Below are 16,777 nucleotides of genomic sequence, written 5' to 3'. Positions count from 1 at the left end.
ACCCTTTCTTTCTTCATTTAATGTTATGACACCTCATCAAAATTGCCTGGTTGACACGCATGATACTGGCTATGATACTACCATCATGACCAGCCTGAGGGTGGAGACGACTCCATAGAAACAGCCACGCACGCCCGACTCACGCTTTTCCGTCTAGATTCTACTGGCCTTGCGCGACGTGTTTTTCTTTAGAAACAAAAGTCGGTAAAATTTACCATGGGGTTGCAAGTTATCAGGTGTGCAGTGCGTAAATTATCATGATATACAGATAAATAATATTACACAGATGCATATGTAAGTTACCATGTTGTTTACACAAGTCTTACCTATAGTTCTGGCCGATTATCTTACAATCTATAAAGTCGCTGATAAGATTGTTGAAGCAAACATGAGATGCATCTCAAACATAAGAGAGACAAACTCTCAAACACACAAGTTACTTCTCGCAAAACCAGTACAAATCACCACATCTAGATACATTTTGTAACCACGGCGACAAGATAAAAAAGACAGCACACCACCACCCCAGATCAACAACTGATGATCTCTATCTCCTAACAAGCAAACTCAACTCAAAGATAAAGCAGAGGAAAATCTCAAGAGAAATCTAACCATATCCATCAAACTTTCTGCAAAATCACCTACAGACCCAACACATCCCTGATTGCCTCCAACAGTTGAACTGTGCCAGCCTTCTCCAAAACTCCCAAAAAACTGTCATGTGACCTTACTCACAACTCAATAGACAAAAAATCATCAGCCATTTGCGACAACCAAGCTTGCGGCTGTGGGGTTACCATCTTTCGGGGCAACACCATTCACGTCAACTGCCAACACATTGTCCTCCACCGTAGGTTTTCTCTCTCGGTAACTTCAGACTTGCACAGTGCCTGCGCATTGCTTGAATCATTTTCATCATTGTCAATAGTAGGCCGCAATTTCAAATGAGTAACATTACGGTTTTAATAGCTCCAGCCTTTCTAAAGCTGATAAGCAATTGAATCAGGGAAAGGACTCAACTGAAAGGAGGTTATGCAAATTACCAAACAAAAAATGGAAGTCCGTACATTTTACAAGGAAGATAGCTACTTATAATTACCAACTTCGAGCTTACAACACTATTCACACAGAAAACCAGGAACACCCTAAACAGAAGCTAGCACAAAGGATTAACCTTCAGCAGATCAAAGAGGCTTGCATTAATACACTGAAGTAAAAATGGTATGTATTTACATTCTTCAGTGGATGCTGCCACTGTGATTTCCTCTCTTGCATTCTTGACCATTATCTCTCTTTGACACAATGTTCAATTATCTTACATTCTTGGTTATTATTTCTCTTTGACACATGCAAAGGCCTTAGCGCTCGTAAAAAGCCCTTTCTATACCTTCAATTATCCAATTAACATTTGGCAGTCAAACACTTAACAGACTGAACCAGAAGCTAGCCATGCGTGGCTGTAATGTTGTAGCAAACTAGTAAGAAGAAGCTCCGATCCAATGATGGTGTGATTAAACAAGGAAATTATGTACACAAATCGCTGACACAGACTAATAACTGAACTCAACTTACCTTCCTGATGGTCAGACACTTATATGGGGGTGAATGAGAACACAATCCTCCCTTGGGACATGGAGAATTGTCCGTCAGACGTTGCGAGAATCGCGCAGTCTAAGCATACCAAGCAAGCGCGGGTGCTCGGTTGGAGTGGGTGAGGGAGGGCATGAAGCCTTCCTGGCGGCGCGGCTGGAGTGGGTGAGGGAGAGAGATATCAGGGGGCTGCCAGGCGGGATCGTGTCCGCTATATGCAAAACGGACGTTGATGAGGTCGTTCAGCAGTTTTGCAAAAAGATATGGCGTGCCATATACATATCTCGCGTTTAGTTAAGTATAAAAAGGCATTACCACATGGTCCATGTAGTAAGCTAACAAAAGGCATTCGTTGCTTCTTGTCGGGGTAGCACCGCGTGGCGTGCGCGTCGAGCCGACGACGGCAAAAAGCAGAGCAAAACGGTTTCCGTCCGACGACTCACTTGACCGTGAAAGGGAAACGAAAACAGAAACGCGTGTGACGTGTGCCTTCCCGTGCGTCTCCGAGGGCGACAGCGACAGGGAAGGAAGGAAGGAAGGGGATGAGCTCCGCCGCCGCCGCCTCCTCGTCGGCGTCGCCGGTGCCGCCGGAGGACGACGTCTGCTCCGTCTGCCACGACCGCTTCCGGATCCCCTGCCAGGCCAACTGCTCCCACTGGTTCTGCGGTTCGTCCCTCCCTCCCTCCCCCCTTTCCTCCCCCGATCCATCTCCACTGTTCCCCCTCCCTCCCCGGAAATTTTGCCACAAATTGTATAGAGGCGTGAGCGTTCGGCTGGTCACGGGAAGCTGCTGCTCCTTCCCTTCGGATGCGGGGAAGGGGGGCTCTGGATTGCTCGGAATTGCCGACGAGTGTCAGATTCGTTCGATTGTTCAGATCAATGGCGAGCTGCGGAGCCGTACGCCCAGATCGAGAACTTGCCCTTGTTCTCTCCTAGTTTGTCTAGGACATGCTTGCTCGAATCGATCCGAAATGAGGGTTTAGGGTGCTCTGGTTTGCTTAGGGTGAAATAATGGAACTCATATAGTGTGTAACGGGATGGCAGGACAGTAGTGGGTACTAGAATCTATGTGCACCACCTGTTTGATAACAGGGTAGTGTCTACTAGAATGTGCACGACAGAAATATCTGCCATATTTCAAGATTGCTTCTCATTATCTGGAGTTTAAAATTGTTTCCTGCAAGTACTGAAGGCGATGAACACCATCCCCTCGTGCAGCCATTGTAGAAAACCCACATTCATTGCCGATATAAGCATCGTCTCGGCCCATCCAATGTCCGCTCACAGGGCCGAAGCAACAAAATCACATGTGCGTGTTCATGTTGAGTTCAGATCGTTTCCGCCTGAAACAAAGGATGAATTACTTCTGGAATTCCATATGCATCCTTGTATCTTGGTTGAAGGATACTAACTATCATTTTAAGGAAATGTGGCGCTCCTGACATGTTTCTGAACTCTGTATTTCCGTTCATTTGCAATGGAAAGGGGTATAGCCCGGTTCGAAAAAAAAAAAGGAAATGTGGCGCTAATTTTGTTCACTAGGAATAAGCAAGTTTGTCTGCCTAAAGTGTATAATCAATGTAATAGTACTCCCTCCGTACACTTTTATAAGTCGTTTCAGACAACTCAAATTGAGCTGTTTTGCACGCTGTCTAAAGTGCCTACAATGCCTTATAAAAGTGAACAGAGGGAGTAGATATTACCATATGGTGTGTTACAGTGGAGATGTCCGCTGCATAGGTTATTATTTGTCTTCCGGGTTCCCCTCTACACAATATGTTGTAATATCTTGTTGCTGATTCACACATTGTCTGTACTTCACCCATCTTATTCCTGTGTAGGGTAGGGCATTATCTTCTATAGTTCTATTACTGAAGATTTAGTTAGTTCTTCTAAGTTCCCAAATTTTGCAGGAGAGTGCATCATCCGTGTTTGGAATCATGGAGCTGCTGTACAGCCTTGCAAGTGTCCCATTTGCCGCCGCCTTATAAATCTGCTGGTACCTGCTAATGTATCAGACGATCAGAATGATGATCCCCAGCTTCAGCGTGTTTTGGGAGAGATTCAGCACTACAATCACATATTCGGTGGAGCACCACGCAGCCTAACTCAGGTTTATACTCTGTTCTGCCATGAAAAGCTGGCTTCATTTATTTCAGATACATAGTGTACACAAGAGATATAGCCAAATGATCTAAAATTTTCAGCCACCACAAGAAGACCGACAATTGTTTTCCTGATATAAATATTACAATTGATATTTGATTGGCCAAAATTCCTGATAGCACTTCAGCAATGCCAAGGGGGAAATGTGTTAAGTCTCCCATGTTCTTATAGGCTAAAACTTCCCATGTTAATGACTGTAGGGAAGGGAAATAGTTATAGAGCATCACTGATGGTGTTGCCGGATTTGAACATTGTGAATTGTTTAGTTATAAGTATTCAAGATTTATACTTGTCATAATAGATGTTAGTATTGTAAATGAATTGACTGTATTTTGTAATCCAAAGACAAACTCTAGCATTTACAAATAATAGGTTATGGGTAACCACTAGTTCATTATTGTCTTTTTCAGAGGCTGCAAGACCTACCGTTTTTCATACGAAGGCTGTTCAGAGAACTAATGGATCCCCAGAGGACCCTCCCACTTGTATTCAGGGCGAGGATGATTCTGATGGTACGAATGTTGTAGGCCATTAAACTATGTTTATACCATGTTAACACTATTACACTGGAAAACTACTGAGATGGTGGAAGTAAACCAAACAGGTCACACTGTTTGTTACTTCATTCATCTTCGTACCTTCCGTTGGTGACCGGTGCTATGGATGCGAGGCATGAGACCGATCAGAACGTAAATACGAACCTGACGCTCTTGCTGATTCGAACTATGTAGGTGATCCTGAGCGGAGTCTACGTCCTGAGCCCCGTCGACATCCTCCCTGAAAGTAAGCGAGTCAATCTCCCTTTTTATGTCCACGCTGACGTTTGATGCATCAGTCAATCGGCATTTTGATGGGTGTTGCTGGATGTGCAGGCGTGCTGGGGCTGTTTGGGTTCTTCGACGACTTCCTCATCCTGGTGATCGTGTTCCTCCACCTGGCGGCCGTGTACCGGTCGCTGCTCCTCTACCGCCACGGAGGCCACTGATCTGGACTCGGCGCGCCGCTGATGATGCATAGTAGCAGTAGCTGGTGGCCGCCGCTGTACGTACCCCCACACCGATGGCGGTTTGAGAGGTCTGAGCTGTACTGTACGGGAATTAATGTTTCGCTGTGTTAATGAGGGTGGAGCGGCTTTATTTGGGTTTGCTACTAGATGGATCGTGGATGATGAACAAACACGCTGTACTTTAGCTCATTGTCAGTGCTATAGTTGATTCGATCAATCAAGAAAAGAAAAAGGCAACCAACAGGAAGTTGTTTATTCTTGTTCGAATGCTGGTTGATACTTCTACTACCGATCATCAGACCCCACTATCCTTCCTGTGTCCTGTGGAATTAGTGGGGTGTTTTTCTCGAGCGTCAAGTTTGAAATACAGGGCATGTTTGCTTGACAGCATCGTTTTTGGCATTTTGTAAACTTGTTCTAATTGGGTCTGGTTGAGCAAATGCAAGCTAAAAATGTTCATTTGAACGATGTTTGTCTCCCTGTATCGTAGCACCGATTATAGACCCTGTATTTGGTTGTTTGCATTGGCTGGGCTCATATTGCTACACAGTGTTTTGTTGCATATAGGCAACGAGGTCTAATAACCTCCTTTCGGAGTGGTGAGTTTACCAGCACTTTAGCAAGCACAGCATATGTCGCAACAAGTTCAATATAGTGCCACAGAATTAAACAAAGTTTAGCAACACAAGTACGATAAACAGAGCTTTAAACAAACAGTCTCATGCTAAGCAAACCAGGTAAGAGTAAACGTTTTAGGCATCCATCGTGAAGGCCACGTCGTGCTTCTTGTACTTTGCCACCACCTCCACGCCTTCTTTGTTGAAGACGATCACCCTCATGTTGTCTGGAGTCAGCAGCTTGAAAGTGACCAGGTACTCAATCTTGATATGATGAACGGCGGCGAAGGGGGTCCAACCCTTATCAAGGGCGACTCTGTCGTTCATCATCCGTACCAACACCCTCTAATTGCAGCCAGTGTTGGTCTCCAGCTTGAATTCTTTAGGGACGACGAAGAAGTGCTTGGTGGAGTCAAGTGGCATCAACAGGCACTCCAGATTCGGAGCAAGGATGACCTTGTAGAAGTGGGTTGGCCCGGCCTCGACATGGAAATGACCGAAGTTCCTGGACCGCTTGGGGGTGCTGGGGAGCTCCACCACCTCCTTGCCTTTCTCTTCTGCCGACACCACCTGCTTGCCCTTGTGATTTCCAAGGAGCGCTCTCGATCTGCATAATGATCAACAACACGAATAGAGGTCAATGAACAGCACAAATATAGCGTCGACTGGGTACGAACGAGTGGATTTGCATAATTATGAACACACTACAAGAGGTAGCATCAGCAGACCAAAAATGCAACACACCATTGCCCTTGAGGGCAATCCTAGCGGTTTCGAGGCCCGTAGCCTAGTTGTCGTCCACCATCAGCGCTTCGTGGCCGTCCTCCGGCGCCACCGCGACGACCGATTGGGCATGATGAGGCCTGACGGGCCTGTACTTTGCCCATCTAGCCCTCTGAACAGGCTTGCGAGGCCTCCTTATGCCCAACCGGTCATCGCGGTGGCGCCGGATCCTGGCCACGATGCGCTGGTGGTGGACGATAACTAGTCTACGGGCCTTGAAGCGCCACCATTGGTCGCCGCGGGCAAGGTTGATTTACCCCACCCCCTAGCACCTTGTACTCAAAATCACCGTACGAACCCTAAAATCCGATGCTTGAAATCCAATCCCCTAACCGTCCGGTATTAAAACTGATCCCCAACGCTTGAATCGATTGCGGAAATCCAATCTAAAACGTCAATCGAATGCAGGAAATCAAAAAGATGGGACAAATGGCTTACCGCCATTGCTGAGCTGCTGCCGGCGCGGTGCTGAAGACGGTGATCGTCGCCGGTGTGAGAGTGGGGATAGGGGAGAGAGAGCGGTAAGGGTAATTTACGCCGCAGCTTTGCAAAACAACTCGACGCCTCGAGACTGCCGTCGCCCACATGCCTCGAGTTGCATCGCTCGGGCCTGGCTTTGGAAAAACGGCCTCGCCTGTTCCCTCTGAGCTAGGCCCAGAGATGTGTTTAGTATTTTGATGCGGTATAAACAATCAAAGAGGTCAAATTCTCCCCGCACGGATCTGGTTGGGGTGGATGCGGGCAACAAGCGTCCAGTAAATGACGGCAGGAGAAGGAAAAGGGCACCTGCTGCATATCAAACGAGGATACTAGTGTGGTGGGTGATGCGTCTACCTACGCTGCTTGCTGTCAGTCAAAAGAGAGACACCTGCAGCTGCAAAACAAAACGAAGCCTGTGGTCTGTTTCGTTTGTGGTGGCTCTTGCGAGGCCTCGCGATCGCGAGTGGCTGGCTGGAACCGAACCGGCTCCCAAGGGCCATCTCCCTCCCTCTCCGGCTTCCCCACCCACCCACCTCTGCCGAGACCCGAGAGGAGAGAGTCAGACCGGCCGAGGCCACGCCACAGGGAAGACAAGAGAAGCAGAAGCAGAGGTGTGGGGAGGAGAGCCACAGGGAAGAAGAGAAGCCAGGAGCGGCGCCCCCCCTGCCCCATGCGTGCGTACTGCTGCTCTTCTCCCCTTTCCTCCGCCTCCCGCCCCGCGTTGATCTCCACCCACCCACCGCGCCAGTCGATCTGTGACTGCGTCGGACGGCTTTCTTGATACTACTTTTTTTTGGCTCCATCCTTACCGCTCACCATTTGTGCGGCACTCTCTGCAGGATGTTGGCCAGGTCGCCGGCGCTGCCCTCCCCCTTCCTGACGGCCACTGAAACTGCCGCCGCTTCCTCGGCCTTCTTCCAACCCGTAAGATCCGATGCCCCACCCCCACCTGACTAACTAACTAACTAGCCCCTTGATTTGGTTTCAACTGCTTGCGCGCGCTCACTCTGTTTATTGGGGATTTAATTTATCCCACATAGGAGTACTTACTACCAGCTAATATATGAATTCCCTCCTGAATACAATTAAACTGCACGCTCCTTATATACGCTAGCTAGTGCAGTTTCGGTGCACCAATATCAATCATATATTCATATGCCAGTAGCAAATCCACCACATCTTTTGCTACTGCCTCTGTTTCTCAACAGAGGGAGTAGCTCTGTACTCCAACCTGTTCAGTATATATTCAGATGATATGTGGAACTATTTATTTTAGGCTTTTTTACTACTACCAAGCGTAATTACAGTTTGGAATCTGAGTCCCCAAGGACTACATTCACAGTGATTGCTTTCTCTGCAAATCTCAGCTTAACATCCCAGTCGTTTGTTTTCTCTGCCATATATTGTGTTATTACACTTGGAGTCTCCAGTTTCTCAGTTTCTCTTCCTGTTCACCTAACGCACATCGCTGACTTCTGACTGTGTGGGGTTCATCTTCTATTCCTCCAGTGCCATCTCTCGACATCTCCAAGTGTCACCTTTTCCAAGAAGACGCATGGAACAAGATTAACTGTCCAGCCAAACGCTCGGCATGGAAACACTAAAGCTGCAAGTAGGATTCAAGGAAAATGGCGAACACTGTCATCTGACCCAGCTCAGGCCGCCGCTGTGGTGGATGCCGCCGGTGACAGCAAGACATGGGAAGAGTGCAAGCAGATACTCACAACACTGAATTTCTCCACCGAAGATGCCGAGAAGATGCTGAAAAAGGCGTTCGGATGGCTCCATTCGCCATACTGGACCGAGGAGAGAAAGAAGGAGGTTCCGAGCACGGAGGTGGTAAGCGGAGTGCTGGACTACGTCAGGGGCCTCGGGCTATCTGACGAAGACCTTTACAAGCTGCTCAAGAAATTCCCAGAGGTTCTTGGGTGCGATCTTGAGAGCGAGGTGAAGCTGAATGTCGGCAAGCTGGACAGCGACTGGGGTATAAACGGGAAGACTCTCCGGAGTGTTCTTTTGCGGAATCCGAAGGTTTTGGGCTACAATGTGGATTGCAGAGGGGACTGTGCGGCGCAGTGCACCCGCTGCTGGGTTAGGTTTTAGTGTGCTGTTCTGAATTATTACTGCGAACACCTTCAGAAGTTCAGCCGATACTCTGTTTTTGCATCGATTAATCAAACCGAGCAGATTTGTATAGATGGATGTACTCCTCCGGGCAGGTTTATATGTAAAGCTCATTTACCAGGTTTATATATAAAGCTCATTGACCGAGTTTATCATGAAAAATATTGACATCTACAACTTCACATAAATCTACTATAAAAACATACTTCATGACAGATCTGATGATGTTGGTTTCGTGCCGTAGATGCTGATATTTTTCTGGATAAACTCGGTCAGACTTAAGTAATAAATGTGTGGGTTTACTTCTAGTATAAAATAAAGATTACTAGTAGAACTGAAGCAGTTGATAAGTAATGATAACAAATTAACAGGTAGATGAAATCGTATAACCATAACCACTCGTGGCAGACAAGTTGGGGCACAGCGCGCAGACAAGTTGGGGCACAGCACAGGGCACACAAATAGCTTAAATAAACAAGATCAAACAGACCCCATGAGTCATGGCCTCATGGGTGCTATGACAATCCGCTCGCTCCGTGCCATGATTCTTTCGTAGCTGCGCCATCCCACAGCTAGAATCAGGCGCGACGCGAACGGCTGCATTACTTGGACATTCCCCAGTGCGAACATGCTCGACACCGGGTGCGCACTCAACTCGCGGTCTCTTGTTGAAAGCAAAGCACACAAGTTTAGAAACCAGCAGCACACTCAACTCAAAATAGGAAAAGAAATGAAATGAAAAGCAGCACAACCGGAAGAGGAGAGCTGGAAATTACCAGCACACACTGACTGATATAATTTCAAACGGGAGCATCCATGATTTCTATTTCAAGAGGTTGACTTGTTATGCAGATCTCTTCTTCAAGAAGCTGACTTGGTATGTGGATCTTGTCGCCCAGGATTTCCATTCCCATCAACGACCATAAGAACCAGACATTTGTGAGGAACTCCCCGCCATCACCCAGGCTCTTGGCATGCAGGTAGCCTCTGCACCTACTGGCAGAATAACAGAGCATCTCCACCCACACACCTTGGATCACCTTCCACCTCTCTTCCTCGTTGGGGTGTTCCATGAGCTTCTTTGCGAGTTTGTGCGCATTGGGAACGACATCTCCTTTAAGTTCACCATGTTCCATGAGAAGAATCCTCTGTGCAATGCTTCGTGGATCATTCTGGTCCGTGAGAATGTGCTTGATATCATTGCAAGCAACTGTGAACCAATCTTGTCTCGTCCCTGGCATTAGCATCTCAGGACACATGAAAAGCAGGTGGATCATGTAGTTGGATATCTGCCTGCTGCGTAGGGTGGTGTCTCCACTTAGACCTTGGGAGGATGTGTTGGGGTGGTAGAAGCAGAGGTCTGTGGCTATGTGCCACACAAGGACAATCTCGTCGAACGGTAGGTTGAGGCTCCAACCGAGTTGTTGTCCCAGCTGAGGGTGCTTCGACAGAGCCTGTTGTCCCCTGAGATTGTTGAATCTTCTGTATGTGGCAGCATCATGTATGCACTCCCACCCATCTTTTATGTACCGGCGAATCAACCCTTCAATCTCAAAGGCCGCAGGCACCTGCCAATTGTACCAATGCTTGTTAGTGTACTCCCTGAAGCACTTGAAGGCAGCAAGTTTCATCAAAGTGGTGGGCTGCTTCTTGCGAGCACAGAAGCACATGAGATTGTGCTGTGAAACCATGTCTGGCCAAGTAGCAGTTTTGCTTCCGAGCCTGAGCACAAAGGGCAACAATTGAATCATGACTGTGCAAGCAAACAGGATGTATGATACTATCACGTCGTTCTTATTGTAACCATCCTTGTTACTCTTGACGAAGAGCACCAGGGAAGCTAATGTCAGGAACGGAAGCAAGAACCATGAGCAGAAGCCAACACAACTGTTGAGTGATCTTGTTTTGGTGTACAAGGCACCATATGTATCCCTAGCCCATATCCGTAAAATTTTGTGTCCATACTTGTCATCCAGCTTGAGGAAATACTGCAGATAGTTAAGACGAACAGAGTACCGAGTAGATAGATCCACCAGCATCATAGAGATGTAGTTCATTGCACGGCGTCGAAACTTTTGATATGCTGTTCTTTGGTCATTTCCACTCGCCAGCTCCGTCTCTTTTACAAGCTTCTTTGCATCTTTTACATATTCTTCAAGTGAAAGATTGCGTTTGTGCCCTTCCTCTCCTTCCCGCCCCACTGAAGCAAAATCCCCGCAATTCACAGTGCACCATGTCCAACATGGAGGAATGTATCCTTTTTCTCTTTGCACGGACAGACTTCTGGAAGCCATGCTATTGAAGCTGGCCCTCCGGAGGGCCCATGGCTTCTGAGTGAACTTGAGGATGCCAACGACAAAGAGCAAGACTGCCGCCTGAAGGAGTTTCTTCTGGCCGGACCACCACTTGCAGAAGATGTACAAGGCGACCGCGACTTGTGACACCAGAGTTATGACATGCCGCTTCCAAAGCTCATTGTCCTCGAGGCTGTAGGCACTTATGTTCTGGCCTCCGAGGTGAATGAGGAGGAAAGGCACCCATATGAGCTCGAGAGCGTCGCTCTCCACATCAGCAGTTTGCTGCTTTTGGCGGTTGAAGAGGATGGCGAGAGCGTAGACCGCTAGGGCATCCCCGCCTATGTGCGCCATCCACACCAGCACCCTCAACCTGCGTAGCTTATGCAATAGACGCACCCAATCAGAGAAGTAGAGGAAGAACTGGACAGAGAGGCTGCACAAGATGAGGACGCGCAGCTTCCACTCATCCCACCATTGCATTGCATCTGAGACACCCATGCACGCGGTGCTTCCTCTTCCTCCCTTGTTCACTTGGGTATTTTGGTTTTAGCTAGCTAAGCTTAATTTCTCCTCGGGTGACCCAATGTGATCGATGACCCTATACATACATGAAAGAGTGGTGCTGCCTTGTGATGTAATGAAGGTGGGCACTAGTCCAGTTCTCCTTTAATCTTTTGATTAATTAAACGGGAAAATGAAACATCAAAGCTAAAACGCTGCTGTAGCCAACCCCTTGCCAGCCCCCTCCTCGCCGCTGCCCGAGATCGCCACTTCCGGTCGCTGTGTGCTAGATCTGTTTTCATGAAGGATCTAATGATATTGATTTGGTATTGTAGATATTGATTGTTTTTCTATAAATTTGGTCAAACTCCAGAAAGTTTGACTTAAGGCACAACTATGCGAAGTTGTAAAAAACAGAGGGAGTAAAATTACACGTGCTCTCTCAATCGAAACGATGCATACATATTCTGCTTCTTCACCTTAGCCTTTTATTACTACAATAATTCTTGCCTGTTCCTCGCCGTGATCTGAGGGTAAGGGTGCACACATAAGCTCAAAGGGCCGGCAGGGTTCCTCTAACATACCCACGTGTGAGCATGATGACGTTCTTCTTTGCCTTTTTTCTTTTTTCATTTCATTTTCTGGTTGCTATCCCTTGCTTTGTTTTGGAGCAATCGTTGGCATTCGCATTGCTTGCTTGTGGTGTAGTAGCTCAGAATCAGATTCAGTGAAGCATGTGCATGCATACATAAATGTGCTTGCGGTGTAGAGGCCGGGGGTCTATCCTCCTTTTCAAAAAAAAAAGCATGCATACATCTCCGTACGTAGCTTGAGGCAAACTTCATAAGAGTATGCACCCACATCCACGGCTTGTCCAAGAATGCTCAAATACCAGTTGTTGAACAAAGCTCAGATGCCTCTCTACTCTATGATAGGCATTTCTCAGATTAATTAGTTCTTTCAAAAACTATGATAATTTGGGAGTATAGACAAAACGGCAACTCACACATTTCATCGACCATGTGATGATTAATTGATGGGGTCTTATTTCATTACTTCTGTTTTTCAGATTCTCAGACCCTTTTTTTTGAGATAGCGAACCACTCATGCCAAACGGTAGATTCTCTAGCCCTTTACCTTTGTTAGAACAATGCTTGTTACTTGTTCGCAGTGACCTCAGGGTAAAGGTGAACCGATATGATCCAGCAGCATCAAGCACAACATTTTTAGCTTTCTTTGTGTGTGTTGTCATATTACTGCTGCTCACGTGCTTTTCATGATGGGTTCTTTTGTGCTTTCCTTTTTTTATATCAGTAAGTTCCTTTTTTTTTACCATATACTTCCTTTCTTTTAGTTTAAGATGGATGGAGTATATGTTTTCTCATTTTGGATAGGGATGCCCCGTTAAACGAAAAAAATCACCCATCTTTCTTACCCCATTTAACCCAACATGCACCATATTTTACCCTTTATATATTTTTGAACGTTTTGCCAAGATGGCCCCACATGTCATGGCACACATGGCGTGCCACAGACCACAGTGACTATTTTTTTTTTCCGGACGGTTGGTTCCCCGCTAGACCACATGCCAGGTTCTTTCTCGAATCACCAAGTTAGCTCATCCCGAGTACAAAAAACTGAAGTAATATAGCCACAAGTTATGCGGCATCATTCCTAGTGCGATAAAGTAAAGAAGTATAGCCACAAAGTGTACTGTAAAGTGAATGAAAGTAAGTGCATAAGAAAGGAAATCACAATACGAAGTGACTTGGGCGCGAGAAAGTAGAGGGGCTGGGAAGAGCATCACAAGACTTTTGTTGGACGCAAGAGGGTGTAGGGGAAGTGCTTTTAGTAAAATACTGAAATGTGCGTACGACATTAACAAGTCGGACTCGGGTACAAGAAGGGGCGGAACCGCGGTAGGAGTTGCATAATGTAAAAATGGATATCAACAAGATCAAATGATCTGGAACGTAATAGTCGCAGTAAAGTAGGAGTAATTGGTAGACGAACTTGTAATGACTCACCAAGTCACCACCGATATGCTATGCAGTATGATGGCCAGTTGGCCGATGCTGCCTCCTTCTTGGCGGCGACTGAAACTGCTGCTTGGTCGGCCTTCTTTCAACCTGTAAGATTCGATGCTGCATCTTACTACCGATCCGCGGCGTAGGTATGCTGACGGCAGCCGTCGACATAGATGCCATGTCACCGATCCGCGGCACGGCGCCCACCAAAACCCTGCCGTTTCTATGCCGACGGCATAGCTATTTTTTTACATGCTTTTTTTGCATATGTTTTTATGCTTTTTTACATATGTTTTTATGCTTTTTAAAATAATGATTTCATGCTTTTTTATGTATATGTAGTTTGTAATTTTTTCCATAGATTATAAATATATATATAGTTTGTATTTTTTTCGAGCACATTAATAATGTGCCGTCATGTTCTTTTGAATATAGGTCCTTATATTTTATTAAAATCAAAAACAGCTATGCGACAGAAGTTGAGTGGCGGTTGCAAACGCCCAGCACCCGTCTCCGGAGTGTGACCCCCTCACGTCCGCGGTGTGCCCCCCTCACGGACGGCGCCGCCGCCAGCATCTGGAGGGCGGAAACAGCCACATCGGGTCTATACGGAGGGGACGTTGCTCCCAAGTGTTTCTATGGGATGACCTACCACAACCGGGTGGTGTTGTGGCATGTTCGAAGAGGCGGCACGCATCTCCGGGGCGTGGCCCCCCTAACGGACGGTGCCGCCGCCGGCACCTGGAGGGGGAAAACGGACGCATCGGGTCTACACGGAGGGGATGTAGCTGTCGGTTTGGCCCGGATGTTGCTTCCAGGTGTCCCTCTGCGCTGACCTGACACAACCGGGTGGAGAGGTCCACTGTTCAAAGCCCGTCCATGGAAAGTCAAAGGGCTAGATCTTGTGGTCAACCGCTCCAGGGTTAGGCGGGACGGGGGCCTTGGGGGTAGCAATGCCACCGGAGCGTCGCACCGACCCCTCATACATGCGGGGTGGTGTGGTGGCATGTCCGAAGAGGCGGCACGCGTCTCCGGGATTTGGCCCCCCTCACGGACGGCGCCACCGCCGACACCTGGAGGGGGGAAATGGACGCGTCGGGTCTACACGGAGGGGATCTTGCTGTGGGTCTGGCCTGGATGTTGCTCCAAAGTGTTCCTATGGGCTGACCTAACACAACCGGGTGGAGAGGTCCACTGGTCAAAGCCCGTCCGCGCAAAGTCAAAGCCCGCCCGCCGCTGGCATGTGGAGGGGGGAAATGGACGCGTCGGGTCTACACGGAGGGGATGTAGCTGTGGTTTGGCCCGGATGTTGCTTCCAGGTGTCCCTCTGAGATGACCTGCACAACCGGGTGGAGAGGTCCACTATTCAAAGCCTGTCTGTGGAAAGTCAAAGGGCTAGATCTCGTGGTCAACCACTCCAGGGTTAGGCCGGACGGGGGCCCTGGGGGTAGCAATGCCACCGGAGCGTTGCACCGGCCCCTCATACATGCGGGGTGGTGTGGTGGCATGTACGAAGAGGCGGCACGCGTCTCCGGGGTTTCGCCCCCCTCACGGACGGCGCCGCCGCCGGCACCTGGAGGGGGGAAGCGGACGCGTCGGGTCTACACGGAGGGGATGTAGCTGCCGGTTTGGCCCGGATGTTGCTTCCAGGAGTCCCTTTGAGCTGACCTGACACAACCAGGTGGAGAGGTCCACTGTTCAAAGCCCGCCCGTGGAAAGTCAAAGGGCTAAGATCTCGTGGTGAACCGCTCCAGGGTTAGACGAGACGGGGGCCCTGGGGGGGGGGGGTAGCAATGCCACTGGAGCATCGCACCGGCCCCTCATACATGCGGGGTGGTGTGGTGGCATGTCCGAAGAGGCGGCACACGTCTCCGAGGTTTGGCCCCCCTCACGGACGGCGCCACCGCCGGCACCTGGAGGGGGGAAACGGACGCGTCGGGTCTACATGGAGGGGATCTTGCTGTGGGTCTGGCCCGGATGTTGCTCCAAAGTGTTCCTATGGGCTGACCTAACACAACTGGGTGGAGAGGTCCACTGGTTAATGCCCGTCCGAGAAAAGTCAAAGCCCGCCCGCCGCCGGCACGTGGAGGGGGGAAACGGACGCGTCCGGTCTAAGTGGATGTAGCTATGGTTTGGCCCGGTTGTTGCTTCCAGGTGTCCCTCTGAGCTGACCTGACACAACCGGGTGGAGAGGTCCACTGTTCAAAGCCCATCCGTGGAAAGTCAAAGGGCTAGATCTCGTGGTCAACCGCTCCAGGGTTAGGCCGGACGGGGGCCCTGTTGGAAATATGCCCTAGAGGCAATAATAAATTGGTTATTATTATATTTCCTTGTTCATGATAATCGTTTATTATCCATGCTAGAATTGTATTGATAGGAAACTCAGATACATGTGTGGATACATAGACAACACCATGTCCCTAGTAAGCCTCTAGTTGACTAGCTCGTTGATCAATAGATGGTTACGGTTTCCTGACCATGGACATTGGATGTCGTTGATAACGGGATCACATCATTAGGAGAATGATGTGATGGACAAGACCCAATCCTAAGCATAGCACTAGATCGTGTAGTTCGTATGCTAAAGCTTTTCTAATGTCAAGTATCATTTCCTTAGACCATGAGATTGTGCAACTCCCGGATACCGTAGGAATGCTTTGGGTGTGCCAAACGTCACAACGTAACTGGGTGGCTATAAAGGTACACTACAGGTATCTCCGAAAGTGTCTGTTGGGTTGGCACGAATCGAGACTGGGATTTGTCACTCCGTGTAAACGGAGAGGTATCTCTGGGCCCACTCGGTAGGACATCATCATAATGTGCACAATGTGATCAAGGAGTTGATCACGGGATGATGTGTTACGGAACGAGTAAAGAGACTTGCCGGTAACGAGGTTGAACAAGGTATCGGGATACCGACGATCGAATCTCGGGCAAGTATCGCACCGCTAGACAAAGGGAATTGTATACGGGATTGATTATGTCCTTGACATCGTGGTTCATCCGATGAGATCATCGTGGAACATGTGGGAGCCAACATGGGTATCCAGATCCCGCTGTTGGTTATTGACCGGAGAACGTTTCGGTCATGTCTGCATGTCTCCCGAACCCGTAGGGTCTACACACTTAAGGTTCGGTGACGCTAGGGTTATAGAGATATTAGTATGCGGTAACCCGAATGTTGTT

The 16,777-nt window shown here is 48.3% G+C and overlaps 3 protein-coding genes across 3 annotated transcripts; 2 read left to right on the top strand and 1 right to left on the bottom strand.

Annotated features, from left to right (window-relative positions):
* The first annotated feature begins 1,987 nt into the window (after positions 1-1,987).
* LOC125553071 (uncharacterized) lies at positions 1,988-5,021 on the top strand. Its single transcript, XM_048716826.2, has 5 exons — positions 1,988-2,256; positions 3,504-3,703; positions 4,167-4,268; positions 4,488-4,539; positions 4,629-5,021. Exons 1-5 carry the CDS (start codon positions 2,133-2,135, stop codon positions 4,739-4,741), a joined length of 591 nt encoding a protein of 196 aa, XP_048572783.1. The 5' UTR covers positions 1,988-2,132; the 3' UTR covers positions 4,742-5,021.
* A 2,083-nt stretch (positions 5,022-7,104) lies between these two features.
* On the top strand, positions 7,105-8,916 carry LOC125553073 (Mitochondrial transcription termination factor family protein). Its single transcript, XM_048716829.2, has 3 exons — positions 7,105-7,316; positions 7,482-7,566; positions 8,152-8,916. Exons 2-3 carry the CDS (start codon positions 7,483-7,485, stop codon positions 8,743-8,745), a joined length of 678 nt encoding a protein of 225 aa, XP_048572786.1. The 5' UTR covers positions 7,105-7,316; position 7,482; the 3' UTR covers positions 8,746-8,916.
* A 141-nt stretch (positions 8,917-9,057) lies between these two features.
* LOC125553072 (uncharacterized) lies at positions 9,058-11,651 on the bottom strand. Its single transcript, XM_048716827.2, has 2 exons — positions 11,536-11,651; positions 9,058-11,433 (listed from the first exon to the last, which is right to left on the bottom strand). Exons 1-2 carry the CDS (start codon positions 11,559-11,561, stop codon positions 9,567-9,569), a joined length of 1,893 nt encoding a protein of 630 aa, XP_048572784.1. The 5' UTR covers positions 11,562-11,651; the 3' UTR covers positions 9,058-9,566.
* Between the last annotated feature and the right edge of the window lie 5,126 nt (positions 11,652-16,777).

This window comes from Triticum urartu, chromosome 4A, assembly GCF_056163025.1.
Source record: "Triticum urartu cultivar PI428250 chromosome 4A, HENAU_Tu73, whole genome shotgun sequence".
Taxonomy (NCBI): domain Eukaryota; kingdom Viridiplantae; phylum Streptophyta; class Magnoliopsida; order Poales; family Poaceae; genus Triticum; species Triticum urartu.
The sequence above is the reverse complement of the archived record's forward strand: the minus strand, read 5'-3'. Positions and strand labels throughout refer to the sequence as shown.

What these genes read in the sequence shown, in the direction of transcription:
- LOC125553071 (XM_048716826.2), top strand. Translation starts at nt 2,133, where the DNA reads ATGAGCTCCGCCGCCGCCGCCTCCTCGTCGGCGTCGCCGGTGCCGCCG. An exon ending in CTGCTCCCACTGGTTCTGCG is followed by an intron (nt 2,257 to 3,503) that starts GTTCGTCCCTCC and finishes CAAATTTTGCAG; the next exon opens with GAGAGTGCATCATCCGTGTT. An exon ending in GGGCGAGGATGATTCTGATG is followed by an intron (nt 4,269 to 4,487) that starts GTACGAATGTTG and finishes CGAACTATGTAG; the next exon opens with GTGATCCTGAGCGGAGTCTA.
- LOC125553073 (XM_048716829.2), top strand. Translation starts at nt 7,483, where the DNA reads ATGTTGGCCAGGTCGCCGGCGCTGCCCTCCCCCTTCCTGACGGCCACT. An exon ending in CCTCGGCCTTCTTCCAACCC is followed by an intron (nt 7,567 to 8,151) that starts GTAAGATCCGAT and finishes CTATTCCTCCAG; the next exon opens with TGCCATCTCTCGACATCTCC.
- LOC125553072 (XM_048716827.2), bottom strand. Translation starts at nt 11,561, where the DNA reads ATGGGTGTCTCAGATGCAATGCAATG. An exon ending in GTCTCAGATGCAATGCAATG is followed by an intron (nt 11,434 to 11,535) that starts GTGGGATGAGTG and finishes TAAGCTACGCAG; the next exon opens with GTTGAGGGTGCTGGTGTGGA.